This window comes from Saccopteryx bilineata, chromosome 10 (genome assembly GCF_036850765.1).
Source record: "Saccopteryx bilineata isolate mSacBil1 chromosome 10, mSacBil1_pri_phased_curated, whole genome shotgun sequence".
Taxonomy (NCBI): Eukaryota; Metazoa; Chordata; class Mammalia; order Chiroptera; family Emballonuridae; genus Saccopteryx; species Saccopteryx bilineata.
In genome coordinates this window covers 82,182,709-82,203,005 of record NC_089499.1, presented here as the reverse complement: position 1 = coordinate 82,203,005, position 20,297 = coordinate 82,182,709, and the positions used below count along the sequence as shown (strand labels likewise).

The 20,297-nt window shown below is 39.5% G+C and overlaps 1 protein-coding gene and 1 non-coding gene across 12 annotated transcripts in view; one reads left to right on the top strand and one right to left on the bottom strand.

Moving 5' to 3' along the window:
* PXK (PX domain containing serine/threonine kinase like) overlaps positions 1-20,297 on the top strand; it is a 115,031-nt gene that overhangs the window by 62,589 nt on the left and 32,145 nt on the right. For 10 of the 11 annotated variants that reach the window (XM_066244571.1, XM_066244570.1, XM_066244579.1 and 7 more), the window contains 6 exons: positions 23-209; positions 7,142-7,219; positions 8,611-8,684; positions 15,225-15,299; positions 18,356-18,460; positions 19,224-19,325. In XM_066244571.1, the coding sequence (XP_066100668.1) occupies positions 23-209; positions 7,142-7,219; positions 8,611-8,684; positions 15,225-15,299; positions 18,356-18,460; positions 19,224-19,325 (621 nt within the window). The remainder of the gene's footprint in view (positions 1-22; positions 210-7,141; positions 7,220-8,610; positions 8,685-15,224; positions 15,300-18,355; positions 18,461-19,223; positions 19,326-20,297) is intronic. The other variant, XM_066244577.1, reaches the window with a different exon arrangement.
* On the bottom strand, positions 16,329-16,465 carry LOC136314853 (small nucleolar RNA SNORA51). Its single transcript, XR_010727426.1, has one exon. It is a non-coding gene; the product is annotated as a small nucleolar RNA SNORA51 (small nucleolar RNA).

Genomic DNA, 20,297 nt, shown 5'->3' with positions numbered 1-20,297 from the left:
ATACTTTTTTTCTTAATTAAAGATTGCAGGTCTAAGTCTACCTCTTCCTCCCAAAAAATTGATTGGTAACATGGATCGTGAATTTATAGCCGAGAGGCAGAAAGGTCTTCAGAACTATCTCAACGTTATCACCACAAATCATATGTTATCTAATTGTGAGCTGGTTAAGAAGTTTTTAGATCCAAACAACTATTCTGCAAACTACACTGGTAAGCAAAGGGGTCTGTACCTGCAGTCACATGGCTAAAGTGGCTCTGTGCTGTGCTGGAGAGGAAATGTATGGGAGAAACTTTTTCCAAATGGGAAGCTGTGTATATTTGTTATACGGCATTATGCATTTACAGTACTAATTCTTCTCTGATTACAATTTACTGTACATGTATAAAAAGGAAATAATTATTTCTAACATGCTTATACTACCTGTGCAGAAAAATCTGGAAGAGAAGTTATTGTGTCTATTTACATACAGTCTTTATTAACTTCCCTGACAGGATAGAGTAAATAATCTATGATAATCTATACAGTAATGTCAATTGATTTATATTTGCTCCATTTTTGCATTTATAATTATATAGTATATCTGGTTTTTCTTGGATTTTTTTACACTGTGATTCAGAAGGGTTCTCTCTGTGTTTCCAGTTGTTTGCGGAGACCCAATCAGTACAGGCATGAGAAGGAGGTGCTGTTTTCTAAACCTTCCTGGATCAGGGTAGCAGCCAGGAGACTAAGGGGGAAGGGTACCAATTCCACACAAAGCTGGCATTGATAACCTAAGCCTGAGGTCAGCAAATTGGTGATGAAATAGTGAGTACACTCTGGTGTGGCCTGAAGAGACCAATGGAAACCATTGTAGGACCGAACTAATGGCTAGACGTCAAATGGTTTGTTAAAGCTAAGCCATGCTTCGAGCCTTCCTCAGTGGAACTCTGGGAATTATTAATAAGCTGATTTCCATGCTAAGAGAATATATTGTTTACATGCGATTTTTGGGGTTCTTTTTTTTTTTTGCATTTTTTTTGAAGTTGGAAACGGGGAGGCAGTCAGACAGACTCCCGCATGCGCCCGACCGGGATCCACCCGGCACGCCCACCAGGGAGGGGGCGATGCTCTGCCCATCCGAGGCATCGCTCTGTTGCATCCAAAGCCATTCTAGCGCCTGAGGCAGAGGTCACAGAGCCATCCTCAGCGCCCGGGCAAACTTTTGCTCCAATGGAGCCTCAGCTGCGGGAGGGGAAGAGAGAGACAGAGAGGAAGGAGAGGGGGAGGGATGGAGAAGCAGATGGGCGCTTCTCCTGTGTGCCCTGGCCAGGAATCAAACCAGGGACTCCTACATGCCAGGCCAACGCTCTGCCACTGAGCTAACCAGCCAGGGCCGATTTTTGGGATTCTTAAAGCACTGTTTTTGAAGCAGTTAGAGGGAGGCATTTTCATCCCTGTTTCAGAGAGAGGGAAATAGAGTCCTGCTTTTCAGGCACCATATTGTTCTGCATATTGGAGTCACCTGGGAAACTTTATAAAATCCTGATGCCCAGGCTACCCTCCTGTCAATTCAATCGTAATCTCTGCAGGTGGAGCTTGTGGTTACTAAAGCTTCCCAGGAGATTCCAATATGCAGCTGAGTTTGAAAACCATAGCCCTTGGGCCTTAGTACTCACAATGTGGTTGTGGCCTTCTGACCAGCAGCACTAACGTTTTTGGGAGCTTGTCAAAAATGCAGAAATTAGCCTGACCAGGTGGTGGCGCATTAGATAGAGCATCCGACTAGGATGCGGAGGTCCCAGGTTCGAGACCCCAAGGTTGCCAGCTTGAGTGCGGGCTCATCAGGCTTGAGAAAAAAAAAAAACTCACCGGCTTGAATCCAAGGTCGCTGGCTCGAGCAAGGGGTTATTCGGTCTGCTGAAGGCCCGCGGTTATGGCACATATGAGAAAGCAATCAGTGAACAACTAAGGTGCCACAATGAAAAACTGATGATTGACGCTTCTCATCTCTCTTCGTTCCTGTCTGTCTGTCCCTGTGTATCCCTCTCTCTGACTCTCTCTCTTTCCCTGTAAAAAAAAAAAAATGCAGAAATTAGGCTGTGTCCCAGACATGCTCATCAGGCTCTGATTTTAACAAGGCCCCCAGGTGATCTGCAGGCACAGTGAAGCTGGAGAAGCCTTACTCTAGCATGTACCTGCCATTTTCTCATAGGAGGAGGAGTGAGAAAACTGCCCTCCAGAAAGCGGTGAAGTGAAGGACAGTTTATTGCAAATTCACATTTACTACACAGTACAAGTTGAACATCAAGTTTTTAACAAGGTTTCCATTTATTCCCCACTTGGTTTTGGTTCTCAGAGGAGAAAGAGCATCACAGCATCAGCCCCCAGCATAGCTCCATTAGTCCACAGTAACGTCTCTCATGGCTTTCATTCCTCTGTGCTGCTCCTCACTTATTCCCAAAATTGTCTTGAGGGTGGGCCATCTGGATCGACTGTTACCAAATCAGCCCACTCAGCCCTGTTCATTGATTTGTCCACCTTACTTCCTGCTAGTGTTCTGCTGAGGTCCAGCAGCAAGGTGTAGTGCACACGGGATGATGCTGTTCATGCCACAGACCTTGACTCCGCTGTGCCTATGCATGTGCAGGGTGCAGGGCTGGGTGTTGGAGACGCAGGCTGGAGGAATGCACTCTTCCTGCTCTCAGGGAGCTTGTGTCACCTGGAAGAGATTTTGGAGACTTACCCTCTCGTTTTATAGATGAGAGGAACCTGAAGAGGGAAGGCCTTACCTAGGGTGGCAATTTGCATGACTACATAATGTACAGTGTCTGAGTGTTTTCCAATCAAAATGCTGCTCAGGCCCTCAAAGGTGTTCTCATTTCTGTATTTCCTTCTACTGTACTTCTCTCACATGCTGTTGTCGTCCTTGATCTTTCCCCTCTCCCTAGCATGGTGGACAGTGAGGAGTCCAAAGCAGGGGGACAAGAAGGCCACTAGAGACTTTTACCAGAATCTAAATGCTCAAGGAGCCACCACTATTTAGAGGACATAGTACTGTAATGGAACTGTAGGGGATGGTTGCTGTTTTCAGAGAGAGGCTGACTTATTTCCCCCTTGAAATGAAATGTCAGAACTTGTCTTGCCTCTGGGCTGACTCACCAGCCGTCTCAGGAAAGGGAAACCTAGGCCTCCTTCTCTGTGCCAGCTTGATTGTGCCATTCCCCGGAAAGCCAGGTAGACTTGTCCAGGCTTCCCCGAACTCAGTGTGGCCCTCGTCCTCTGTGGGGAATTGTGAGGTGTTCATTTGAGTAGAAAGTCTAATTGAGAACCAACTGTTGTACAGGGAAAACAGGTGTCTGCCGGTCATGAGGAGTTTGTGTTGGGACACACACACACACACACACACACACAGACAAATATACACCCCACCTTCATTTTATTAGCAAAGTACTTCTATCATGTAAAAGTATCACTACACTGTAGCCATCCTCCCACCTCAAATCCCGTCAGAGTAAGGGGGGGTGGTTAATGTCCACATAGAAGTCAGTTGGACCAGATATCAGGAAGCCTGGATCCTAGTCCTGGCTTTGTCATCGACAGCATTTCCCCTCTGTGGACTTCAGGGTCCAGACCTATAAAGCAAGAGTTGGGGGAGGGGCTAGTGGATTGGGGAGTGTGGGAGCCCAGGAATCCCACGAATAGATTGACAGTTATGGGGTCCAGGGAAAAAGGAGAGAAGGAGAAATTGGGGTTAAGGGATTATATTCAGAACAAGAGCAGGATGCTTTGAAGAAGCTAGAGGCCTATGTCCAGCTGTTCTTTGTGCAGGCCTCTGCAACACCACTTCCTATAGTAGATTAGGGACCTGGAGCCCAGCTGCAGGACTGGGGTCTGGTCAGTGTTTGTTTCCTATAGTCATCCCGGTAGGGCTGGGATCTAGGAGCTCAAAGGCTGCACATAGTGGGGGCCGTTGGTACCTCCTGAGCTGAAAAATCTGAGCTCTGGGAAGCAAAGGGTGGACGAAGGCTTCTGTAATGCCAGTGGCCGAGGTCAGGCAGGTACACATTGGATTTGGCCAGACAGTAGAAAAACTGTGGAGCTGGAAAGTGTTGGGCCATTCCGTTTAATAAAGTCTCACAATGGTGGACAAGCACGCAGGCAGGGGAAACCGCCTCTTAGCCAAACAAACAGCAAAATGGCCCCTCACCACAGCGGGCAGGCAATTCATGCATCCTCAATCTCTCTCAAGCACAAGCACCTATAGCCTTATATAGGCCATACACACGTGGCACAGCCATGAGCTCACACACTAATCAGGCAAAGGGCTTGTAGCCAGTAAACCAGCGAGCAAGCCTAACACAGCTGCCCCACAGCTTCACTCTGCATTTCCTGTCTGGGGCTTATTTATCTTTATCAGCATTTACTGAGCCTGCATTTCCTCTATATGCCTGTTAGTGCTGTTGAAATAGAGGTCAGATGTCTTCCTTTTCATGTGGATATCCTAAAGAGGAGAGAGCATCCACACTCAATGAATGTGTATTGAACCCTTAGTTCTTGCTGAATATTTATTGAACACCTATTGTGTGCCAGATGCTAGGAATACAATGACAAGAAAGGAGTAGTGCCCACCCCTTGCACTTCTGCAGGAAGAAGACTGGCAGCACCTTGGAGTGAGGGTGTAGGGTTGCATATCATTTAGATCTGAAGATGAAGGAAGGCTTCTTAGAAGAGGTGATACCTACACAGAGATCTAAGGGGTGAATAGAAGTTAGCCAGCCTGAGAGGCAGGGACAGTGCTCCCAGGGAAAGAGGTATTTCCTTGTAGCTTTATCCAGATTCAGATGTATCCTTCCAGCCAGAGTTTCTGGTCTGATGGAAGAGAGTAGTCCAAATACAGTACAGTCTGTGAATGAATCCCTAAGGAGAGGCACAGATATAAGATACAGCATTGGGTATGTACCAGGAGAGAGGGTGGTCTCCTGGCTAGGGGAGCAGTGAATTGGAGCTGAGCCTCTAACGACAGATGGACAAGAATGGAAAGTGCTGTCCAAGTGATGAAGGCCAGTCTTCAGGGACTGAGGAAGGCAAATCTCAGCATGAAGAGTGAGGCAACACTGCTGAGGGAGACAATGCTGGAGCTGGGCTGGACACCAGGTTTAGAAGCTGGGCCTTGACTTGGTAAGGAAATGGGGGGCCAGTAAAGTCTTCTAAGCAGAGGAATAGATGCTTAGGATTAAGTATGTTGCCTGAGTCGGGGTAGAGTGGGAGGACAGATTAATATTGGGAGCACTGATTAATATTGGGAGCATAGTAGTCATGTAGTTTACTTGAAAATACATCATAGTTTAGTGGAAAGGAAATGTCTTTTCTACAGTTCCCTGGCCACTGAAGTATAAAAAGCTATTTCCCAGTCCTCAATTTATCGGTACCAAATCTAGCATGCTCCATTTGTTCATAGCCATTTCCCCATTTCTGAAACCCTGTACAGTACATACCAGCCTGTGGTAAATAATGTTGAATACTGATCTTGTGGGGAATTATGAGTCACTGTTAGTGTTGAACAAACTGTCCTTCATAGTCTCTTAGAATGACGTATTACCTTATTTAGAAAATTATTTTTCATGATCCCTCTCAAAGGGCTGATATGAATGATTTTCACTTAAAAGAATTTCCTTTTAAGTTTATTTACCTTCAAGTTATTTTGTAAATACTAAAAACATTTTATATCAACATTAATTATGGAGACGGTACAGAGTTCCCAAGTGTTGATAATAGTGAAAATCTATATGCTTCCATTACACCCAACCCCTCCAAATGGTTATCACCTTGGAATAGTTAGAACAAATGTAAATGGAGTTAGCTGTGTGTCTGGTCCTCACATCTGTTCTTCTGTGTACATAGACCTGTGACACTTTATATATTGAGTCAGTAAACAAATAGCTAGTGGGTTTCTTCCCTGAATCTGTTAACTCATAATATACCATAAAGTACATCAAAATGGTGTTGTGTGCCAGCTCTTGGCATGGTAATCCCAGACTAGGTCATTGTGATATAAGGAGATCATTTCTGCCCAATCCCTTTTGCCTCACTGTTCTGCCTCGAATGTCATTAGTGCTAGGTAGAGGTGGAATTCCACAGTGAGTGCAGGACTTCTGTTTGCTTTCAGGAGTCATGAGTGGCTTCATTTACTCACTATATTGAGGAGAAATAGTGACAGATGTTGCTTTTTGTAGAAAATGCAAAAGCATAGCTATTCTGGTAACATTTTAATACAGTGAACTTTAAAGAACTTCCTCTTCTCATTGTCTTCTTAAAAAGAGGAAACATTCTCGTGATAAATGAACACAAAAAGGATGGATTTTTTTCCCAGTAAACAGGCACACCAGCCCTTTCCACAATAGAGCCGTGTTGTTGCTATACACACAGATGTTTTACTAAAACAATGGCTTTATCCTCAGTATATGTTTAAGGCTAATCATTTCTTTGTTGGTGAAAACTGTAATTCTATGAGGAATGAAGATGGGATTAAGTGTCACTTGGAGCAACATTGAATACTGTTCCAGGCTGACCTTAGAATACATTTTGAGTTTTGTGCTTGGACTGGGGCCTGTTGCATATATTGACTTCTTGGTTATACCAGCTAGTTTGCATATTTTAGATCTTCCAGTTAAAAAAAAAAAAAAAATATATATATATATATATATGAGAGTGTGTCTGTGTGTGTATGTGTGTGTATAATTTTATTATATATAAATATGTTAGTAATTAAATACTTTTTTCTTTAATAAAATCTTTATTTTGAAATAATTTTAGATTTACAGAAAAATGGAAGTAATAGTAGTTTCCATATACCTTTCACCCAATTTCTCCAGATGTTGATCTTTTATATAACCATGACACATTTGCCAAAAACTAAGAAATTAACATTGCTACATTACTATTGACTACAGATGTTATTCAGAATTCACTAATTTTTTAACTAATGTTTTTTTTATGTTCCAAGATCCAATCTAGAATCCCACATTTAGTCTTTTCTTTTTTTATAATTAAGTTTTTTAAGAAGATTATGGACTCTAAGAATTTCATTTGTAAGAATAATATCTTAAGCATACAGTGCTTTCCTGATATATTTGACTAATGAGTTTCTAACATGTCTTTGCAGAGATTGCCTTACAACAAGTTTCCATGTTCTTCCGATCAGAACCAAAGTGGGAGGTGGTAGAGCCATTGAAAGATATAGGTGAGACACGGTCATGCCCATTCTGTTAAAAAAGACAGATCCGCCTGACCAGACTGTAGTACAGTGGATAGAGTGTCAACCTGAGATGCTGATGACCCAGGTTTGAAACCCCGAGGTCACCGGCTTGAGTGCAGGCTTATCTGGATTGAGCACAGGGCTGCCAGCTTGAGTGTGGGATCACAGACATGATCCCATGGTCGCTGCCTTGAAGCCCAAGGTCACTGGCTTAAGTTAGGGGTTACTGGCTTGACTAGAGCCCCCTGATCAAGGCACATATGAGAAAGCAATCAATGAACAGCTATGGTGCTGCAACTATGAGTTGACGCTCCTCATCTCTCTCCCTTCCTGTCTGTTCCTCTCTCACTAAAAAAAAAAAAAAAAAAAAAAAAAAAAAAGATCTAAACTGGATTCTTTGCCATGTTTTCTTGTACGTAATTCAAGAAAGTTCTTAAAAGCAGGTGATTTTTTTCTTTTTCCCTCCCTACTGCTTGAGGATGCAATCCTTAACTTTTTTTTTTTTTTGAGTGAGAGTAAGGAAGATAGTGAGACAGACTCCCGCATGCACCTAGATCAGGATCCACCTGGTAATCCTCTCTGGCGCCAGTAGTTGAATCAAAGGAACTATTTTTGGTGCCTGAGGCTGATGCACTTGAACCAACTGAGTTATCCTAAGTGCCTGGGGTTGATGCTCAAACCAATTGAGGCACTGGTTATGGGCGGGGAAGAGGGAAGAAGGGGGAAAGAAGCAAATGGTTGCTTATCACGTGTGCCCTGACTGGGGATCAAACCCTGAACATTCATACACTAGGCCAGTGGTCGGCAAACTACAGCTTGCGAGCCACATGTGGCTCTTTGGCCCCTTGAGTGTGGATCTTCCACAAAATACCACATGCAGGTGCTATTTGATAAGGAATGTACCTACCTATATAGTTTACGTTTAAAAAATTTGGCTCTCAAAAGAAATTTTAATCGTTGTACTGTTGATATTTGGTTCTGTTGACTAATGAGTTTGCCGACCACTGATCTAGGCCAACGTTCTATCCACTGAGCCAACTGGACAGGGCCACAGTCCTTAACTTTTAATACTTACTAAATGATAGTTAAAGCCCCATCTGAGGATTTCGATGTTAGTAACTTATACTTTCAGCATGGTTTCATCAGTCATTCCTCATCTTTTGTTTTCACTAAATCTAAACTGAAGTGCCTTTTTCCTATTTGCTGCTTTTTTAGTGCAGTCTCTATCATGTTAATGTTACCAAATGGTTGTTTTCCTTGTGCTTATATAGCTATGGATAATATTGCCAAACTTAATTTTTATTAATTAGTCAATGAAACATATCAATTGGCTTAAAAACTATGTAGCTATAAACACATTTCCGCTTTTACGGCAGGTTGGAGGATAAGGAAGAAATATTTTTTGATGAAGATTAAAAATCAGCCAAAGGAACGTCTTGTGTTAAGCTGGGTATGCTGGTTTCTTTTTTTAAATAAATTTTTATTAATGTTAATGGGGTGACATCAATAAATCAGGGTACATATATTCAAAGAAAACATGTCCAGGTTATCTTGTCATTCAATTATGTTGCATACCCATCACCCAAAGTCAGATTGTCGTCCATCACCCTCTATCTAGTTTTCTTTATACCCCTCCCCTCCCCCTTCCCCTCTCCCTCCTTCCACGCCCCCCTCCCCCTCACCCCCAGTAACCACCACACTCTTGTCCATGTCTCTTAGTCTCGTTTTTATGTCCCACCAATGTATGGAATCATGTAGTTCTTGGTTTTTTCTGATTTACTTATTTCACTCTGTATAATGTTATCAAGATCCCACCATTTTGTTGTAAATGATCCGATGTCATCATTTCTTATGGCTGAGTAGTATTCCATAGTGAATATGTGCCACGTCTCCTTTATTCAGTCTTCTATTGAAGGGCTTTTTGGTTGTTTCCATGTCTTGGCCACTGTGAACAATGCTGCAATGAACATGAGGCTACATGTGTCTTTATGTATCAATGTTTCTGAGTTTTGGGGGTATACACCCAGTAGAGGGATTGCTGGATCATAAGGTAGTTCTATTTTCAGTTTTTTGAGGAACCACCATACCTTTTTCCATAATGGTTGTGCTACTTTACATTCCCACCAACAGAGAATGAGTGTTCCTTTTTCTCCACAGCCTCTTCAACATTTGCTATTACCTGTCTTGTTGATAATAGCTAATCGAACAGGTGTGAGGTGGTATCTCATTGTAGTTTTGATTTGCATTTCTCTAATAACTAATGAAGATGAGCATCTTTTCATATATCTGTTGGCCATTTGTATTTCTTCCTGGGAGAAGTGTCTGTTCATGTCCTCTTCCCATTTTTTTATCGGATTGTTTGTTTGTTGTTGAATTTTATGAGTTCTTTGTATATTTTGGATATTAGGCCCTTATCTGAGCTGTTGTTTGAAAACATCGTTTCCCATTTAGTTGGCTGTCTGTTTATTTTGTTGTCAGTTTCTCTTGCTGAGCAAAAATTTTTTAGTCTGATGTAGTCCCATTCATTTATCTTTGCCTTCACTTCTCTTGCCTTTGGAGTCAAATTCATAAAATGCTCTTTAAAACCCAGGTCCATGAGTTTAGTACCTATGTCTTCTTATATGTACTTTATTGTTTCAGGTCTTATACTTAGGTTCTTTGATCCATTTTGAATTAACTTTAGTACAAGGGGACAAGCTGTAGTCGAGTTTTATGCTTTTTTTTTTGTGTGTGTGTGTGTGTATTTTTCTGAAGCTGGAAACGGGAGAGACAGTCAGACAGACTCCAGCATGCGCCCGACTGGGATCCACCCAGCACACCCACCAGGGGCGACGCTCTGCCCACCAGGGGGCGATGCTCTGCCCCTCTGGCGCATCGCTCTGCTGCGACCAGAGCCACTGTAGAGCCTGGGGCAGTGGCCAAGTAGCCATCCCCAGCGCCCGGGCCATCTTTGCTCCAGTGGAGCCTTGGCTGCGGGAAGGGAAGAGAGAGACAGAGAGGAAGGAGGGGGGGGGTGGAGAAGCAAATGGGCACCTCTCCTATGTGCCCTGGCCGGGAATCGAACCCGGGTCCCCCACACGCCAGGCCAACGCTCTATCGCTGAGCCAACCAGCCAGGGCCGAGTTTTATTCTTTTGCATGTGGCTTTCCAGTTTTCCCAGCACCATTTGTTGAAGAGGCTTTCTTTTCTCCATTGTGTGTTGTTGGCCCCTTTATCGAAAATTATTTGACCATATATATGTGGTTTTATTTCTGGACTTTCTATTCTGTTCCATTGGTTTGAGTGTCTATTTTTCTGCCAATACCATGCTGTTTTGATTGTCGTGGCCCTACAATATAGTTTGAAGTCATGTATTGTTATGCCCCCAGCTTCATTTTTTTTCCTTTGGATTGCTTTGGCTATTCGGGGATTTTTATAGTTCCATATAAATCTGATGATTTTTTGTTCCATTTCTTTAAAAAATGTAATAGGAATTTTGATGGGAATTGCATTAGATTTATAAATTGCTTTGGGTAATATGGCCATTTTGATTATATTTATTCTTCCTACCCATGAACAAGGAATATTTTTCCATCTCATTGTATCTCTTTCGATTTCCCTTAACAATGCTTTGTAGTTTTCGTTATATAGGTCCTTTACATTCTTTGTTATGTTTATTCCTAGGTATTTTATTTTTTTTGTTGCAATCGTGAAGGGGATTATTTTTTTGAGTTTGTTTTCTAATATTTCATTGTTCTAATATTTCAAGGCTATGGACTTTTGTATGTTAATTTTGTATCCTGCGACCTTACTGTATTGGTTTATTGTTTCTAGTAATCTTTTTGTGGAGTCTTTGGGATTTTCGATGTATAGGATCATATCATCTGCAAAAAGTGATACTTCTTCTTTTCTGATATGGATGCCTTTTATTTCTTTCTCTTGTCTGATTGCTCTGGCCAGAACTTTTAGCACCATGTTAAATAAGAGTGGAGAGAGTGGACAACCCTGTCTTGTTCTTGATTTAAGGTGGAAAGTCCTCAGTTTTATGCCATTTAATATGATGTTGGCTGATGGTTTATCATATATGGCCTTTATCATGTTGAGATATTTTCCTTTATACCCATTTTGTTGAGTGTCTTAAACATAAAGTTGTGTTGTATTTCATTGAATGCCTTTTCTGCATCTATTGATAAGATCATGTGGTTTTTGTTCTTTGTTTTATTGATATGGTATATTACGTTAACCGTTTTATGTATGTTGAACCATCCTTGAGATTCTGGGATGAATCCCACTTGATTATGATGTATTATTTTTTTAATATGTTGTTGTATTCAATTTGCCAGTATTTTGTTTAGTATTTTAGCATCTGTATTTATTAAAGATATTGGTCTGTAGTTTTCCTTTTTTGTGCCGTCCTTGCCATGTTTCGATATGAGGGTTATGTTGGCCTCATAAAATGTGTTTGGAAGTATTGCTTCTTCTTCAATTTTTTGGAAGACTTTGAGTAGAATAGGAACCAAGTCTTCTTTGAATGTTTGATAGAATTCACTAGTGTAACCATCTGGGCCTGGACTTTTATTTTTGGAGAGGTTTTTAATAGTTTTTTCTATTTCCTCCCTGCTAATTGGTCTGTTTAGGCTTTCTGCTTCTTCATGAGTCAGTCTAGGAAGGTTGTATTGTTCTAGGAATTTATCCATTTCTTCTAGATTGTTGAATTTGGTGGCATATTGTTTTTCGTAGTATTCTACAATAGTTCTTTGTATATCTAAGATATCCGTGGTGATTTCTCCTCTTTCATTTTGGATTTTGTTTATATGAGTCCTTTCTCTTTTTTCCTTGGTGAATCTTGCCAAGGGTTTGTCAATTTTGTTGATCTTTTCAAAGAACCAGCTCCTTGTTTTATTAATTTTTTCTATAGTTTTTCTGTTCTTTATTTCATTTATTTCTGCTCTGATTTTTATTATTTTCTTTCTTCGGCTTGTTTTGGGTTGTCTTTGTTCTTCTTTTTCTAGTTCCTTAAGGTGTGAAGTTAAGTGGTTCACTTGGGCTCTCTCTTGTTTGTTCATATTGGCCTGAAGTGATATGAACTTCCCTCTTATTACTGCTTTTGCTGCATCCCAGAGATTCTGATATGTCGTATTGTCATTTTCATTTGTCTGTATATATCTTTTTATCTCTGCGCTTATTTCTTCTTTGACCCATTCATTTTTTAGAAGTATGTTGTTTAGTTTCCACATTTTTGTGGGGCTTTTTCCCTCTTTTTTGCAGTTGAATTCTAGTTTCAAGGCTTTATGATCAGAAAATATACTTGGTACAATTTCAATTTTTCTGAATTTGCTGATATTATTTTTGTGGCCCTACATATGGTCAATTCTTGACAATGTTCCATGTACACTAGAGAAAAATGTATACTCTGTCGCTTTGGGATGAAGTGTCTTATAGATGTCTGTCATATCCAGGTGCTCTAGTGTTTCATTTAAGGCCAATATATCTTTATTGATTTTCTGTTTGGATGAACGATCTAGAGCCATCAGTGGTATATTGAGTTCTCCAAGTATGATTGTATTTTTGTCAGTTTTTGTTTTTAGGTCAATCAGTAGCTGTCTTATATATTTTGATGCTCCTTGGTTTGGTGCATATATATTAAGGATTGTTATGTCTTCTTGATTCAGTGTCCCCTTAATCATTACGAAATGACCATTTTTGTCTCTGAGTATTTTTTCTGTCTTGTAGTCAGCATTGTTAGATATGAGTATTGCTACACCTGCTTTTTTTGGATGTTATTTGCTTGGAGTATTGTTTTCCAGCCTTTCACTTTGAATTTGTTTTTATCCTTGTTGCTTAGATGTGTTTCTTGTAGGCAGCATACAGTTGGATTTTCTTTTTTAATCCATTCTGCTACTCTGTGTCTTTTTATTGGTGAGTTTAATCCATTTACATTTAGTGTAATTATTGACACTTGTGGGTTCCCTATTGCCATTTTATAAATTGCTTTCTGTTAGTTTTGTATCTTGTTTGGTTCTTCTCTTTTTTTTCTATCATTTGTTTTTGTTTGTTTGTATTCCATACTTCTTTCCTCTGTTGCTACCTTTTTTAAGTCATGTGCTTCTGTGGTGGTTTTTCCAAGGGTGGTTACCATTAAGTAATGAAAAGGGTACCTACCAAATTCATTGTAGTACCCTATCTTATGAGTGTTTCTGCAATTAATTGTCCTTTGCTACTGTTAATCTCCGTCCTCTCCCCTTTTTTTTGCTTTTGTTGTCAGAGTTTAAATTTGGTTTTATTGTATTCTTGGTGGAGCTTTTACTTGTGGTTTTGTTTTGTTTTGTTCTTTGAATCTAGTGGGAAAACCCCCTTTAGTATTTCCTTGAGTGGGGGTTTTCTGATGATAAATTCCCTCATCTTTTCTGTATTTGTGAATGTTTTTATTTCTCCTTCGTATTTGAAGGATAGCTTTGATGGGTATAGTATTCTTGGCTAAAAGTTCCTCTCTTTCAGGGCTTTAAATATTGGGGTCCACTCTCTTCTAGCTTGTAGAGTTTCTGCTGAGAAATCTGATGATAATCTAATAGGCCTTCCTTTATATGTTGTATTCTTCTTTTCCCTGACTGCCTTGAGGATATTTTCTTTGTCATTGGCTTGTGCCAATTTCATTATGGTGTGCCTTGGAGTAGGTTTGTTGTGGTTAAGAAAACTCGGTGTTCTGTTTGCTTCTTGAATTTGAGACTTTAGTTCTTTCCACAGGCTTGGATCTTCTCATCTATTATTTGTTTGAATATATTCTCCATTCCATTTTCTCTCTCTTCTCCCTCTGATATACCTATTATTCTTATGTTATTCTTTTTGATGGAGTTAGACAATTCCTGTAGGGCTTTCTCATTTTTTAAAATTTTTGAGTCTCTCTCTTCTTCTCTCTGTTGTGCCTGAAGTTGCTTGTCTTCTATGTCACTAATCCTACCTTCTATCTGGCCTGTTCTATTAGCTAAGCTTATTACCTCGTTTTTCAGTTCATGAATTGAGTTTTTCATCTCTGTTTGATTTGTTTTTATAGTTTCAATTTCCTTGGTAATATATTCTTCGTGTTCATTGAGTTGTTTCCTGAGCTCCCTAAATTGCCTTTTTGTGTTTTCTTGTATATCTCTGAGTATTTTTAGGATTTCTAATTTAAATTCTCTGTCATTTAGCTCCAAGGTTTCCAATATATTAAATTTTTTCTCCATAGATTTTTTCCACATCTATCTGTGCTACTTCTTTATCTTTTGTATCCATGATATTCAATTTCCTTTTTCTTAATGGCATCTGAGGGTGGTCTTGTTGATAGCACTTCCCCTTCACTGTGTGGAACTCCCAGACACTCCAAGGATAAATTTTTTGTCTCTGGTTGATGAACTTGTTGAAATTTTGGGGAGATTTGTTGGTCGTGCTCCTCATGGCGCCATTTCTCTGATGTCACTCCTTTGCTGGTTTCTTGTTTCCATCTTGTTCCAGTGACTTTATATGGGTTTATGACAGCAGATATTGATAAGAGAATTATGAAACAGTGTTCCCAAGTGATATTATAAAGGCCTCCTCAGATCTACATCAAAGGAGAGTCATTTTAAGTCACTTTCCTTATATACATTTCGTTATTTTGATGTGATATTTGATTAACTATAAACATTGGGCAAGAAATAGTAACAGCTTAAAATAGTTCTCTGGAACCTCTTTAGGGTTTGCAGTTTTGTAGTTTGTTTTAAAGAAAGTACTTGGGCATTACTTTGTTATCTCTCACTCTGGGAATTCTATTGATATATTTGGTTAATGGAATTCTAGAAGATTACAATTAAATCCTGCTTTTTATATATTTATATTCTATCTCTCCAGACAGGCCTTGAGGCAGAAAGATGTAGGTGGTTTTCATCTTTGTTTTACATTCATGTATTTGGGACAAACAAAAAAAGAAAAGGACATAAAGAATTTATTTTTTTGATGACTAAAGGCAGCACCTTGACATTTCCTTCCATGTTTTTAGGCTGACCTTGGCCCTGACAAGTATCTGTCAGATAAAGATTTTCAGTGTCTTATCAAACTTCTGCCTTCCTGTTTGGTGAGTACAAGTCCTTTCTATCTTGGTGCTGATGACAGATTCACAGTGTTCTCTGTAGACAGAAAGAGCTAGACATACTCAAAAGAATAGAGAGGTATAATGAATTTCAGTTCAGAAATTATAACACAGAACAACCATGGCTAGTCCCATAGATTGGAGGCCATTTAAATGGCATTTATAATATACAGCCTATAAATTGTGGTAATTTAAATGTAGACTTCGTATTTTAAGCAAATACCAGAATAGGAACTAGCCACTTTGTTGTTGGTGAGATGTTTATATCAGTGGAATTAATAGATCTGTTCCAGCCTGAGAAAACAGAACTAATATAGATTTAGGTTAGCTGGGTGAGGGCAAGGCAAAATAACCTTTTTGTTATGTGAGTTACTATTTTCAGACTAAGCAAGTGGTCTTTAGGAGTACCTAGCATTATTTATGCAAATACACAACTCTGATCCAAGGTCTTCGGTAGGAAAAACCATATCAGTATATTTCAAAACAGATACAGAATGTCTTCAGGAAAAGACTGATCTGGCCAGAAAGTTGAATTAGTGTTGATGTTCTTTATCTGTGGTCTGTATGAGGATGCAGGACCCTAGACGGAGCCAGTCATGGTCTGAGCACAGTCACTTTGACCCGTCCAGTTTCATTGGCAAGTTTGTTTCTGAAAATAGAATGTCTTGTCAAACTAGCAAAACCAAGCTTTTAATGAGGTGTGATATGTAGCCAAGAAAAATTCTATGGTCTTTGAGTTTGATTAATTGTGTGACACTTGTTGTCATCACTCAATTTTAAATTTATTTTAATGACTACACCTTTAAAAAGAAGGCAGTGCAGACAAGTGATACATATTAATTGCAGAAAAATCAGAAAACACAGGTAAGTAAAACAAAAAAGGAAGCTCACTTGTAATTCCAAAATGTTCAGTTGTTTCTTGTCTAGAATTTTATATGGTTTAAAAAATACATAATTTTAAACCTCATTTTTTGTTAATAGTGTACTGTGAACATCTTTTTTTATTTTCTTTCTCCGTGTGTCTCCAGGCACAATACAGACCAGGCAGAGAAGGGCCTGGGCTGAGAGCTGTGTATGGGATGGGTTTGCTTTGCCTCCTCTTTCTGTACACTCGTTGTAAGAACCTAGCCTGTGGTAAGCACTGGGAGGCCCCGCCCACTGCACATTGCTTTACCCACAGGAGCCAGTCCTCATCTCAGGATTCAAAATTAGCTAAGCCATAGGCCACAGATCCCATTCACAAGGGTCGCCCAGGCACTTTACCTGACACGCATGGAGAAGGTATGGATATCCTCATTCAGCTGGACCAAAAGGCTTACCGTGAACATTTTTTATTGTCAGTAAATAAAGCATAACATTATTTTCATTGGCTATGCATCTGTTTACTCAACTAATCTGGATATTTGGATCACCTCCAGTTCCTTTCTCTTAAAAAAAAAAGCCATAGTGAACAATTTTAGCTAAATTTTTTTTTAGCTAAATGTTTGTATTCATCCTTAATTATTGTCTTAAGATAACTAGAATTAATAAGTAATTAGAGGGAGATATTTTGAGACTATATAAATATCCCGTTCTTTATCAAACTTATTTGTTTTAGCATTCATTGAGATTTCTAACCCCATCATTGTTCCTAAATTTATTAACTGATGTTCTACTATAAAGAAGAGCTTCCTGTTCTACCTTCTTTATTTGTATCTGTAGAGACTCAAGGATTTTTATTTTATTCTTTGGGTTTTTTTTTGTGGGGTGATGACATGTTCTAAGATTTGGTTGTGTGATAGTGGCACAATTCTGAATATACTGAAAACATTGAATTGTACACTTTAAATAGGTGAATTGTAATGCTATTTTAATTATATTGCAGTAAAGCTATTAAAATGTCACCAGCAACCATTTTAACATGATGGTCAAGATGAACCATGATCAATTGCTATATTTTTCTGAGCACACCCTTTTACTCCTCAACCCACTCAATCCGTCACCCAAATCTTTGCATAGCTCAGCTCTCTTGTATTAAAATTTTCATGGTACTTCTTTGAGCTAATGGACATTGTAATACCTGTCTGGATCCAATTGGTTCATATACCAAAATTTTAGGTCATATGAGTACTTTCCTTTCAGTCACAAATAATTTGTCATACTCGCCACCTCACTTGATTGGTATCAGTCCCCATCTCAGGAGAACACTGAGTCATCACATTGCATACTCCAGGAGATTGGGAGAATCATGCTAGCTGCTTTGGAAAGTGGCCAAGATCCTCCAAAATGCTGCTTTTGCTTGTTTTCTGGTTGTCATGCTCCTTAGCTTGGCACTGTGCAGCATTGTGGGATGTCAGGCAAAGCTGTTAATGAAGACACGTTTATCCTGGTTCCCACTTGGCTATTCTAGGATTTGGCCAATTGACAGAGGCAGAATTTTTTTTTTCTTTTTTGTGAGAGAGACAGAGAGAGGGATAGATAGGGACAGACAGGAAAGGAGAGAGATGAGAAGCATGAATTCTTCGTTGTGGCACCTTAGTTATTCATCGATTGTTTTCTCATATGTGCTTTGACTGGAGGCTACAGCAGATTGACCCCTTGCTCAAGCCAGCGAACTTGGGTTCAAGCTGGTGAGCTGTGCTCAAGCTGGTGCCTCAGGATTTCAAACCTGGGTTCTCCACATCCCAGTCCAACGCTCTGGCCAAGCCAGAGGCAGAATATTAAAGTCACCATTCCCAAAACTCAGAATTTCCTTCTTCCAACACTCTTTTGCCTGAACTATGAGACTGTGCATACTAAAGCAGATACCTTCCATGTAAAGCTTACTATGCCAGTTACCCAGTTCCTTTTGTCAGTATTGTTTATATTCCTTCTCTCATCTAAAGAATGATGTATGAGTTGCTCATTTAATAACTTGAAAATGCCATGTGTCCAGGAAATATCCTCACATTTGTATGCAACTAAACTATGGAGATAGTACTTTGGCTCTGCATACAGATCCTGAATGTAAAAGGACCTAGATGCTGATGCAAATAAATGTGAATTTCTTTTTGTTTTGATAGCATCCTTATATCTATCGGGTTACCTTTGCCACAGCTAATGAATCCTCAGCATTGCTCATCAGGATGTTTAATGAAAAGGGAACTTTGAAGGACCTGATCTACAAGGTACTTGTGCTACAAGTCCATGGTTGTAAAGTTCTTAAGTCCCTTTAGAACCTGTGATGGGTATTTGATCCCTAAGGTTCCAGAAGCTAGGTTCTGAGAATGTTACTTTAATTTTATTTAGATTTATTTTGATTTTAGTAATAAAAACTACCCAGTTTGGTTAAAAAGCATTTTTTTCCCCACATGAGGGAAGATTGACCATGAAATGATTATGTCCATTGAATTATAGGCTGCTCTCATAGGTCAGTTTTAAAGTTGTGTCCTTCATTAAAAAAGCAATACCAAACTATCTCAGTTGGAAAAATTTTTTTTAAATAATAGTGAAAAAAATATATATGTATTATTGATTATACAGGGAGTGGGGGGGGGGAGCGGAAAATATCAACTCATCGTTGATTCACTTTAGCTGTTCATTGGTTGCTTCTCATATGTGCCTTGACCAGGCAAGCCCAGGATTTCAAACTGGCGACCTCAGCGTTCCAGGTTGACAGTCTATTCATTGCATCACCACAGGCCAGGTGAAAAATTCTAATAGTTTAATAAACTTTGGGGTCAGCTAAGGCCAAGACCAGGCACATCTTCACTAGAGTAGAGAGGGGACAAAACCCAGGTCAGCCTCTTTCTATCAGCTGCACAGACTGTTGTATTTTAAAAACCCACTTCTGCAGCCTGGTGCCCCGAGTCTCTAGATAGAGTCTGTCTGTTGGAGGGGACTGTGTGAAGATGTCTACCCCTCTTATGTGCTCTTTGTTTTTTTCCAAAGTCAAAACCAAAAGACCCATTCCTAAAGAAGTACTGTAACCCTAAGAAGGGTCAAGGCCTTGAACTCCATCAAATAAAAACATATGGGCGGCAAATATTAGAGGTAAGAGGTATCTAATTTTTAAGTTGCTTTGGAATTTCACCTAGCATTTTGGGGGAAGTTCTTTAGCAATATCCAAAATAGTTTTGGTTATCTGATCTTTTGTAAACTGATGGCATTGTTGTATTTTGTCTCAAAAAAGCACATATTTGAAACTAAGATTAATTTAGAGCTTCAAAATTTTAAAAAGCTTAGCTATTGGAATTTAGTATCTGATTTTTAAGAACTTAATTGTGTGGCTACCAACCTTTGTATTATTTTTGGTTGATCTTTATCTTTGTGCCAAGATTCTTGATTTTGTTACATCAGATACATAACCATCTGGCTCCCTTACAGAAGTGTAGTTAGTAGGAAAAGCCTTTCCCACAGCCCTCTCTGGAGCTTCTTGGACTGTGCAGTCCTATCAGTGAAAACAATTTAGGCATAATCCCCCTAATGTATGTATTTAATATTTAACTAATAAATACATGTACTACTAACATATTTTGTACATTTTAAGTTAAGAATGAGATTAAAAACAAAACAGAAAGAGAAATTGTAATATTTTTCCAGTTGTCAGTAGATTGGCCTGAGCACCTTTTTTACTGGCTGAGCCACTATTTATTTAGTTTTGTTTTTTTTAAAGATTTTATTTATTGATTTTAGAAAGGGGAGAGAGAGAGAGAGAAGGAAGGGGGGTATCAGGAAGCATCAATTCATAGTATGTAGTTGCTTCTTGTATGTGCCTTGACCAGGCAAGCCTGGGGTTTTGAACTGGTGACCTCAGCATTCCAGGTTGATGCTCTATCCACTGTGCAACCAAAGGTCAGGCTGAGCCACTGTTTATTAATGACAACTGAAAGGTTTGCTTCTTTTTGTGGGAGTCTGTCATATGTTTCTATTAATAAACAGCCAAGTGTATTCTAAGGTGATTTTGGATTGGAGATGTCAGTGCATCCCTCTTTCCTGAATAACAAGCCAAAGCACTGACTTGGT